The sequence below is a fragment of the Microtus pennsylvanicus genome, chromosome 7, assembly GCF_037038515.1.
Source record: "Microtus pennsylvanicus isolate mMicPen1 chromosome 7, mMicPen1.hap1, whole genome shotgun sequence".
Classification (NCBI taxonomy): Eukaryota; Metazoa; Chordata; class Mammalia; order Rodentia; family Cricetidae; genus Microtus; species Microtus pennsylvanicus.
This window is the reverse complement of record NC_134585.1, coordinates 2,791,243-2,802,549: the sequence shown is the minus strand read 5'-3', so window position 1 is coordinate 2,802,549 and position 11,307 is coordinate 2,791,243. Positions and strand designations below refer to the sequence as shown.

The following is an 11,307-nucleotide window of genomic DNA, read 5'->3' as shown; positions in this document are numbered from 1 at the left end:
ACAGACCATCTTAAGTCACTCAGCACTGTGGCCTGATTAATGTTCCAGCTGCAACTGGATCAAGCATTTAAAATAGCAAATAAAATGATACTTTGGAAACATTTACCCTTTGAAGAAGTTACACATGTGTACAATGTATTTAGATTCTAGTCACCACCACCACCACCCTTCCAGATTCCTCCAACTTCATTTTCACTTTTCAAAAAATTACCAACTCACTGAATCCAGTTAGCACTGTCCACAGGCACACGGATGTGGGGACATCCACAAGAACAGGGGGCAGGGAATGAACTACCAACCAAAACACACCCTGCCTCCCCCACACACAAAAAGCTAGCCTTTGTTTGATTCTTTTGTTTGTTGGTTGGTTTGAGGCTTTTATAAGGTAGACCAGGCTGGCCGCTAACTCAGAGAATCAACTACCTCTGCCAACCAAGTGCTGGGGTTGGAGGCTTGGGCTGCCAGGTCAAGCTGAGTATCTTTTTTTTTTCAATTTTTTTTTCATTTTTTTAAAATTGATTTACTTAATTACTTGTTTGTTTATTGTTTTCAAAAAACCACTCCTCTCATTTTACATATCAATCCAGTTCCCAATCCCTCCCCTCCTCACGCTTCTCAACCTTTTAATGGAGGAAATTGCAAGTTTCAGAAGGGGACCCTCTTACTGAATCTCTAACCAGCAACTGATGATTCTGGTCTCCTCTGCTGCTGATTGGCTCCTCACCCTAAATTTATCCAGTCTAACACCAGACCAGTGACTGCCCTGGCTCTTACTGCCCTGGCAATGGTATAGAGAGGTGACAATTTCTTCTGTGTGAGCTTGTCTGCTCCTCCTGTTTCGGTCTCTCCTCTCCTCCAGCATGGTGTGTCTGTGGCTCTCCAGAGGCCCCTGGGTGGCAGTTGTGGTCCTGACACTGATGGTGCTGAGCTCTTCCGTGGCTTTGGTCAGGGACCCCCGACGTAAGTGCGCACCTCAGGTGCTGAGTTGCTGGGGGTGGGGAAGGAAGGGGACGACTTCTCACTGTCCAGGTCAAGCCCCTTGAATCTATTGATATTTTCTGTGACCGCCCACAATCCTCACATGAAATCCAAACTGTTTCCTCAAAGAGGAGTGTGGATGCCTGTGCTCTCAGATCTGTGTGAGAGGCCCCACGTATCAGCCATTGCTTTCAAGTTTCTTCCTGGAGCATCTGCAGCCTTGTGCCATAGTTCTCAGGGCCTGGAGAGGATTGATAAACCATGGGGTTAAATTAATCCTTTGAACAGGGCTTGTCTTCATTGTGTTGAGCTATGACGAAGAGGTTTCTCTTTAAAAATGGACCTTCATATAGTGTATATATATTCTATGTTGTACGTATGTTTCTGTTTATTTTTTAAGTTAAAAAATGGTCAAATATTGAAGTAATCAAAGGTTTCTCTGGAAATGTCACAGAGTCAGGGGAATGGGGCGGGCATCCGGGGGATAATCTTTGTGCATCCTCTCCAGGCCATGAGGCCTCTGCCTGGGCACCTGGGAGACTGAGCCCTGACTACAGTGTCTGTGAATCCTGTTCCTGCATGGGGACCCTGCTGGCTGGTGGGTTAGTTCCCTTTCTCCTTGGGAGCACAGAGCAGCTAATGCAGCCTTAGAAATGATGGGTTGTGTGAGCTGTTTCAAAGTCTGTGAGGCCTCTTCTGAGACCCCAGGGCAGGTTAGAGCCAATTTGATGTTTGTGGTTTGAATCTCTCTCTATTTCATTTTCTCCTACATTCTCCATCCTGAGCCCATGGAAAGGACCTGACTCCTCTTTGCATCTTGTGATCCACTTCTAGTTTCATGACTCATGTCTACACCACACAAAGGAAAAACAAAGTCTGGGGTGTGCATATGGGATAGAAAAGATGGGGTTATTAACACTGCTAAGCTGTGACCCCAAATGCTGGGACTGTGGCCGAGCCGTCTGAGCCCTCTCTGCTTTAACTGATGTAACATAGGGAAGGGAGGGTGGTGTCCATAGAGATGTTTAGGTCTTGGCAGGGAAGGCCGTGTAGAGCCCTGGGGGCTGCTGCTCACTGTGTGCTTCCTCTCTGTAAGTGCTATCATCTCACACATCAGATGACACAGAAGCTTCCAGACTGCCTCTCCCCCCATCGTTACATTTCAGAGACCAGGTTTCCTGCCCTTGCCCCTTCATCCTTCACACCAGCTGCTCTTTTTTTCTTTTTAAGGTGTATTTATTTAATGTAGGAGTGCTCTATCTGCATGTATAACTTTATGCCAGCAGAGGGCATCAGATCCCACTATAGGTGATTGTGAACCAGGATGTATGCTGGGTTTGGACTCAGGACCTCTGCAAGAGCAGCCAGTGCTCTTAACTGCTAAACCATCTCTCCAGCCCCCTCACACTAACATTTACTATGACTTCCGAATCTGTTGTTTTTCCTCCATTTTGTCTTTTAATACAAATCAAACCCAGTCTCCTCTGACTATCCTCAGCGATGTCTCAGAACACAGAGATCAGTAATTCCATCTCTGACTCTCAGCCGTCTCTCATAGCCATGAGTAGTGATGACTGCGGCAAATATTCCCCACTAAATGCTCCAAACTTCTTTATCTTTCTGATCATTCGCGTAGATGATAATGTCTGGTGCTCGCGTGTATTTGAGTTACTGTTAACAAATCTCTTGTACATCGTCTGAGTTAGATTAAATATTAAAATGAAAAACTATACATCTGATTGTCTTGCCCCATCCCTATTGAAACTACTGATGCTCACGTGACCGACTGACACCCTCACCTGCCCCTGGGGTCACACTTGGCATCTGATTTAAAAAGATCTGGCTTGTGAATTCTCTTGATCTGTAATTTAGATAATGGATTGTGGGTCAGTGTTGGGATCATGGTTTTTATTTCCAGAAACTTATCCAGTAGTTTCCAGAAGTTTCTGTCAACCCCAAGGCTTCCGAGTTGGGCTGCTCTTGACCCCACTCTCATCCTCCCCCCCCCCGCCCTCACGCCCTGTGCACTGTTGATCATGAACTCAGGTTGGCAGGAGGTGTCGTCTCAGCTGAGATGCGCCCCCTCCCCTGACACTGACAGTCCCACCCTCTTCTTCTGCTCCATCTGTGACACATCTTCCCTGTCACTCCCCAGAGTCTCCCTGTTACTGGAACTCCACCCCCTCTCCTATTTGTTCCTCACTCTCACAATTTAAGCTCCAAAGAGGAGGGGGCAGCCTCTGTTTTCCCTCTGTGGATCCCCTGGGTCAGCACTGAGGGAGATTTCCTGTTCCTTCTGCTGTGTTTATGGGAGAACCAAGAGAACAAGGAATAAAATGAGTGGTGTCTTCTGAGTGGTGAGCGCTGGCTTCCTGCTTAGCTCCAGGTGGGGCAGCTGTGGGATCAGAGAAGGGCACACTGGCTGGCCCAAATACATCTGTTGGGTGCTGATATTTGGGAAGGTGACCTGATTCGGACACCAACTCCAGTCCTTCCTACATGGTCTGTGACAGGATTGTTCTGTTCTCAAGTTTATTCCCAAATGGGACATTTTTTTGGAGTCCTGGGACCACCAGCAGCATCCAGCCCTAACTGAGCAGGGGACAATTGCCTTGACCAAGTGTGTGTGACAGGAAAGCCCAGAGGCTGGAGCCCTAGGCAGGAACCATGGACAACAGTGGAGTGCTGGGGTGTGAGGAATAGTCTTCCCCAGGGAGGAGCACACCAACTGCTTATCCATCCCAGATGGCCAGCCCTGAAAACATACATTCAAGTAACTTTATGCAGATGAGAACGTGTGTTCATGTATTTAGGAAAGTATAAGTATATGCATATATGTATGTAACCATTAATAACAAAAGAGGCCATGAATTTGAAAGAGAGCAAGGAGGAATATATAGAAAGGCTGGGGGGTTGTTAATGATACAATTATATCACAATCACAAAAACTAAAAGAGTCTCACTGGCTGTATAAACCACACTTAAGAGCAGGCTCTGTGCCCAGCAGTAGATGTTCCAACACAAAGTGAACTCAACAGTATTCTTGGACTCTCTCTCTCTCTCTCTCTCTCTCCTCTCTCCTCTCTCCTCTCTATCTTACCATACAGGTGTTTGCTCATATATTATAGTTTAAGGTTTTGTGGCTTTTGTTTTTTTCCTGTGAGTGTGAATGTGTGTGTTGTTTTATACTAATTTTTTCTTTCATCTTAGTTGCCTGATTTTTCTAGTGGGAGAAAGAAAAAAAGGATTACGGATTTGGGTGGGTGGAGAGGTGGGGAAGATCTGTGGGAGCTGAGGGAGAGAGGGAAGGAAAACTGTTATCAGAAAATATTGTGTTAAAAAAGTCTATTTTTAATAATAATAAAAAATACCATGGGAGACAAAACATCCAGTCAACCTCTGCTTCCTCTCAGGATCTGGAGGTCATAGATGAGGGCTAAAAAGAAGTGTGGGCACCTCCTCTCCTGCTAAGTCTGGGTGTGGTAAACTCAGTCTGCACTGTTTGGTTGATTTTCATGGGATCCTGCTCTTTTCTGAAGAGAAACTGGAGGAGTGGATGAGGGGGGTGGGGGAGGGACTGGGAGGAGAGGAGGGAGGGGAAACTGATGTAGGATGTAAAGGAAGGAAGGACGGGAGGAAGGAAGGGAGGGAGGGAGGAAGGAAGGAAGGGGAAGGAGAAAGGGAGGAGGGAGGAAGGGAAGGAGGGAGAGGGCGAGAGCAAGCAGGAGGCTATGAAGGGAGGATTGTGCTGCTTCTTCTATGAATGGGGGAATTTTCCCCAGGGTTCCTCCATCTCTCTTTGTTTACACCCTTGTCAACTACTTGAGCAGGGCTGTGCGTCCTTCTGCCTGTGGGTTGTGGTGACATCAGAGGTGGGCCAGGGCAAGCCTGGGTCTGAAATGAAGATCATTCCTGTCTCCACAGCTCGGTTCATGGCACAAGTTAAACACGAGTGTCATTTCTACAATGGAACACAGCGCGTGTGGCTTTTGGACAGATACTTCTACAACCAGGAGGAAAACGTGCGCTTCGACAGTGATGTGGGCGAGTACCTTGCTGTGACCAAGATGGGGGAGCTGGAGGCCAAGAACTGGAACAGCCGGAAGGAGCTCCTGGAGGATGCGCGGGCCGGGGTGGACACGTACTGCAGATACAACTACCGGATTTTGGAGAGCTTCACTGAGCAGCGGAGAGGTGAGATGTGAGGGGGAGAGGCTGGAAACGGCGGGGAGGGGGGACTGTGAGGAATCAGTGGGAAGATGCATGAGTGCGTGTGTGTGTGTGTGTGTGTGTGTGTGTGTGTGTGTGTGTGTGTGTGTGTTCAGGAGCCCGGAACAGAACTCGTGTTCTCAGCAGGAGCTTCTGCAGTGTTAACTCTGTTCTCCTCCCCAGCTATGAGAAGAACGTCAAGACTGCCCAGGACAGTGAAGTGCGGTGGAAACTGTATCAAAGATAATTAATCTAGGCTTAAGCAGGAGGGTTAGGAGGAAGGCGACTATGTGGTGTCTCTTTGACTCCGCCTACTCTTTCTCTTCATCTCTGTTAGGATTTTCTGCCTGCCTTTACTCTGTTAAGCCACTGACCAAGAGAAGCTTTTTTATAAACCTATGGCAATAAAACATTCACAGCATGCAGAGCGTAATCCCACATCACATCCCCTTTTCTGCCTAAATAAAAAGGAGGGATTTAATTTTAACATAGCAAGATTACATACAACAAAACAGTTATCAAGCAAGACTTATAGTTCCAATATTTAGTCCATTTACATTTGGCAAATTAAGGAAAATACTCTATCATCTATCCTATGTTGTGAGTCTAAAGTTTTATATCTAATCTATCTTTTATAATTATAACTATCTTTCTTCAACTCCATCAAAGACTTCCAGGAGCATATGTGTCTCATTGTTATGAAAAGAGCTAAGTGCTTAAAACATTTAAATGTCATATTCTGTTAGTCTTTGAAAGGCTTGAAGAATAACTATACATCTGAAATATAATCTCTATATATCTAGAAAACCTAACTAACATAACTACAAGTTTAAATATTATAGATAATTATCTATTATCCTATATTTCTTAATTATACATTACATATTTAAATGAGCTGCACAAACACAATACATCAAAAGCAGAAATATACATATAACAAAATTGACCTTAAATTTTATCCGTAAAGCAAGATCCATGCCAATGTAAAGTATTCATCTCTATAGCATATCCCCCTTTAAATGTAAAAAATTATAAACAATATTTGGGAATTTGGGTATAGTTATCTTTAGAGGGAGGCTGCTTGTTTGTCCCTGGCATCTCAGACCCAAAATAACCACACAGAAACTTTATTATTTGTAATACTGTATGACCAATAGCTTAATGAAGAAGGACGCCTACAAGAAATCCAGCAGGTGTGGTTGCGAAGTCATGGCTAGCAGCAATGCAGGAACGGCCCTCAGCGGCTTTAGTGTCCCGCCTTGGTGCTGGTTAAATCCTGAGAAATATGCTTTGCTTGACAAATTAAAAGCAATTAAATCAATTCAATACATGGAACAAGAAGCCCAGAACTCATGGGCAGGGAGCACAAACCAGAAGCTGCACAAGAGATGCTGTGGCCAGGAATGCAGCAGAGGAGGCGGGGAGTGGGGGCATGTATGTGCTTGGGAAATTTCCAAGTCACCACTAGAAGTTAGCACCACGGTGGCGGGGATTTCTACAAAAAACTGCTTAGGTATTAGCAAGCCAGGCGGGCAGGGTTGGGAGACTTTCTGGGCTGTTGACTGGTTAGGTCCTCAGGCCATCCACCTGTTAGGAGTGGAGTCTGAATCCATGTGGGGCGCCAATGAAGAAGGGCGCTTAAAGGAAATGCCACACCAGCTCAGAATTGAGAATAACAGAGGGCCATTTATTTAGGGGTAGACTCACAAGTCACAATCCTCTGCTGGAATGGCAGACAGCAACCAAAAATGCCACAGCTGGAAAAGAGAGGCCAGACCCATGCTTTACCTCAGCATAAACAGGATAAGAGGCCAGGCCCAAGTGGGTGGGTAATTTAAAGGCTACGGGCTGTAGGAATTCTTATAGCAGCTTAAGCATATTTGTAGCTAGCTCTTATATCCTAAACTAACAATGAAGGCTTCTTTGAACTACATTTAAGGGATGGAGGGAGTTTACAGTGAGCTTCCATGAGAATGGGATTGTAACATGTCCTCACGGCTGTTACACTGTGTCGTCTAGACAAAACAGTAAGAGAAAAGGCCTGGCTCCTCCAATTCAGAGAGAATTCACTCCAGCACCGCCTTCTGCTGCAAGCCCACTGCTCTGCAGGGGTCCGGGTGCAGACTGCAGCACAGTCCCTAAACCCTGACGTCACACACTGACGGCCCCTGCTGAGGAGACTGCAGCAGTCTGTAAACCCTGCAGCTCACACACTGACGGCCCCTGCTGAGGAGACTGCAGCAGTCTGTAAACCCTGCAGCACACACTGACGGCCCCTGCTGAGGAGACTGCAGCAGTCTGTAAACCCTGCAGCTCACACACTGACGGCCCCTGCTGAGGAGACTGCAGCACAGTCTGTAAACCCTGCAGCTCACACCCTGACGGCCCCTGCTGAGGAGACTGCAGCACAGTCTGTAAACCCTGCAGCTCACACACTGACGGCCCCTGCTGAGGAGACTGCAGCAGTCTGTAAACCCTGCAGCTCACACACTGACGGCCCCTGCTGAGGAGACTGCAGCACAGTCTGTAAACCCTGCAGCTCACACACTGACGGCCCCTGCTGAGGAGACTGCAGCAGTCTGTAAACCCTGCAGCTCACACACTGAGGGCCCCTGCTGAGGAGACTGCAGCAGTCTGTAAACCCTGCAGCTCACACACTGATGGCCCCTGCTGAGGAGACTGCAGCACAGTCCCTAAACCCTGCAGCTCACACACTGACGGCCCCTGCTGAGGAGACTGCAGCAGTCTGTAAACCCTGCAGCTCACACACTGACGGCCCCTGCTGAGGAGACTGCAGCAGTCTGTAAACCCTGCAGCTCACACACTGCCGGCCCCTGCTGAGGAGACTGCACACAGTCCCTAAACCCTGCAGCTCACACACTGACGGCCCCTGCTGAGGAGACTGCACACAGTCCCTAAACCCTGCAGCACACACTGACGGCCCCTGCTGAGGAGACAGCAGCTCCCCGGGTGACACACATTAGAACACTGACCGCAGATGTGATAAAGTTGATTTATTCAGAGTCCTGCAAAGGGAGATGAGAAAGAGTTCTCAGTAAGACTTCCTGCCTCGCACACAGAACTGCTGCCCTCTAGACACCAGAAAAGACAGAACCCAGAGACACAACTTATGTACTTAGCTGATGGAGAAATTGCAACAGCTGGGGGATAAGCTTTTCTTTCCCTACCAGGGCATCCACCTGCAGCTGGGGATTCCTCCACAGAGTGGCGCTGATAGCTAACGTGAGAGAACAGACACTAAGTCCAGACAACTGTGTTAGACTCTGAGTCCTGTCTGGACCTCAGCCTGGGTGGGTGGAGGCAGACACAGCCAACCTGGGGGACAGCTCTGCCCTCATGACCTGTTCTCACCTCCCCTTCTCCTCTAGTTGAGCCTGTGGTGACTGTGTATCGACAAAGACAGAGCCCCAGGAGCACCACAACCTCCTGGTCTGCTCCGTGAGAGGCTTCTACCCCAGCCAGATTGAAATCAGATGGTTCCGGAATGGCCAGGAGGAGAAGACTCGGGTCGTGACCACGGGCCTGATCCGGAATGGAGACTGGACCTTCCAGACCCTGGTGATGCTGGAGACGGTTCCTCAGAGTGGAGAGGTTTACACCTGCCAGGTGGAGCATCCCAGCCTGACCAGCCCTGTCACAGTGGAGTGGAGTGAGTGGGAAGCTCCTGACCCTGAGAATCCCGGCCCACCCAGGAGGGGCGTGGCTTACCCCTGCCTGTCAGCTCTAACTGTGCGAACCCGCCACCTATAGAGCGGGTCTTACCCCTACCCATCAGCTCTCTTTTCCCACACACTATTTCCACTGGTTCTGTGCTGTTCTCTCCTTCATCATGGCTCACAGGGGTAGGTGTGTGATCTTCTACGAGCACCTTTGCCCCTGGGAAACAGTTATGCTCCCACACACTCTCCTGAGCCTTCAGTGACATCACCAGACCAAGGACCTGCTTGGCCCTGGCTGCAGCCTCTGCCTCTGGCTGGGTTGTGTTTCTGTTGCTGCTCATGGAGATGATGGACAAGGAGCAGCGCAGGGTTATGGCTGACCTCAGGGACGTCCAGTCTCAGCTCTGCCTTTGCTTAGCTCTGTCAGCCTCAGGACTGTGCATCCTCAGAGCTCAGGGGCTTCCTGTCAGCTCAGCTCAGGGCAGCCATATTAAATCTCTTCATGCTGTGAACCTCTTGTTGTTTGACTGCTTCCAAACATCAGCAGGGTGTTCGAGTACAGCTCCCCTAGAACAGGCTTCTTCCTTGGTCTTAAATCTCTGACTCTAGGGGCCCCAAGAGGGAAACAAGATTTGGGGTGAAAACCTCTAAACCCGGCTTCCTTCTCAGGGGCTCAGTCCTCATCTGCACAGAAGAAGATGCTGAGTGGAGTCGGGGGCTTCGTGCTGGGTCTGCTCTTCCTCGGGCTGGGACTGTTCACCTACTTCAGGAACCAGAAAGGTAAGGAGTGGAGACTGGACCTTCCAGACCCTGGTGATGCTGGAGACGGTTCCTCAGAGTGGAGAGGTTTACACCTGCCAGGTGGAGCATCCCAGCCTGACCAGCCCTGTCACAGTGGAGTGGAGCAGGTGGGAAGGAAGCTCCTGACCCTTTGAATCCTGGTGGTGGCCAAGGCTCGTGGCATTTCAGAGAAGAGACATGACTTTGTTCTCAGGGTGTCTCAGGTTTCAGTTATCTCTGAACCCAACAGTCTGCAGATACTAGTACATGGTAACAAATGCGGATGGGAAATTTAATGGGATTCTGACTTGAGAAGTCAGAACAGAGGAAGAGTGGAGGAAGAGCCACTTGGCTGCTGTGTGACTGGGACTTTGAGTCCCTCTGTCTGTCCACACTCCCCTCTGCCCTGGATGCTGTGGGCAGTGGTGCCAGAGGAATCTCAGAGTCTAGGGTCATGTGGAAGGAGGGGGACAGATCTGCCTCCATGCACTTAATTCTCTTCTCTAGGACAGTCTGGACTCCAGCCGACAGGTAATACCTTTCAGTCTTCCCTCAGAGACAGATCTGCTTTCCCTACAGGGTGGGCTGGGGTGTGAGGGACACCAGGCAGACACACAGGGGAAGATATAGATCCCAGGATACTGAGCCTTGTTTCTCGCACTTACTGAAGGCCTGTGCTCTGAAGCTCAAGAAGTTCTCTCTCCTCACTGTCTTGCAGTCAGGGAGGCCTGAGGGGGGAGAGAAGCCACTGCAGAATTAGGTCTGGAAACTCCACTGTCCCCTGTGCTCTGCAGGACTCCTGAGCTGAGGTGAGCTGACAAGGCTGAAGGAAGGAACTCTCCTGTCTCCATGTCATGAAATCATGTCCTGCCTGGCTCAAGTTCCTCCACTGACAGTGTTTTTCCAGGACCTGGCTCCTCCTGGCTCTGGGCCCTGCAGATCTGTCCTACCTGATGATACAACCCCTGCCTGGGCCTGCAGCCCTGGGACAGAATTCCCTCCTTTTTGTCCCCTGCCCTTTGTCTGGAGCTTCCGAGCCAGGCTGCTGCCATGATGAATTCTTTCATTTCTTTTCATTTTTCACAAACAAAGGATGAAAATCACCTGCTTCATGGATTTCGAAGGAGAAGAAACTCAAAGAGAAAGGAATGATCCACTGTAAAACAGTTCGTGCGTGATACACATGGCAAATTTTGTATAAGAAATAAATTCAGTGTTATACATTACTTGTTAATTAGAATATTTTTTAATTGAATTGAATTTGAAAAGACAACATATACTCAATATAGCAGAAGCCATTTAAGCACATAAGAAGGGAATCTGTGAGAGCTGTGGTGGAGGAGGGAGATGTTGCCGTGACCCTTGTCACAGTGTGGCGAGGACAGAGTCAGGGCGATGCTCTGAGTGGCACCAGCCCCATCCTTCCCTCTGTGGGTGGGATTAGAAAGGCCCTTGCATTGGCTGAGAATCTGGAAGGTTCTGGTTCTGCTGTCGGGTTCCACCTGATGAGCCAGTCTCCAGATACCTGAGGTTTCTCGCTGGTCTCCACACATAAAAAATTAACTGTAGCAATTTAATCAGGTTTGAAGAAACTAAGCAGCAAACGAAGTGATGCTTTCACAGGTCAATATGCTGGTCAGTAAGCCCCTGACAAAAATAT

The 11,307-nt window shown here is 48.6% G+C and overlaps 1 protein-coding gene across 1 annotated transcript; it reads left to right on the top strand.

Moving 5' to 3' along the window:
- The first annotated feature begins 773 nt into the window (after positions 1-773).
- LOC142854248 (H-2 class II histocompatibility antigen, E-S beta chain-like) lies at positions 774-10,889 on the top strand. Its single transcript, XM_075979552.1, is given in 7 exon segments — positions 774-960; positions 4,903-5,172; positions 8,577-8,597; positions 8,600-8,857; positions 9,537-9,647; positions 10,155-10,178; positions 10,442-10,889. Coding segments are annotated over 7 exon segments (798 nt in total). The 5' UTR covers positions 774-860; the 3' UTR covers positions 10,456-10,889.
- Positions 10,890-11,307: the final 418 nt, after the last annotated feature.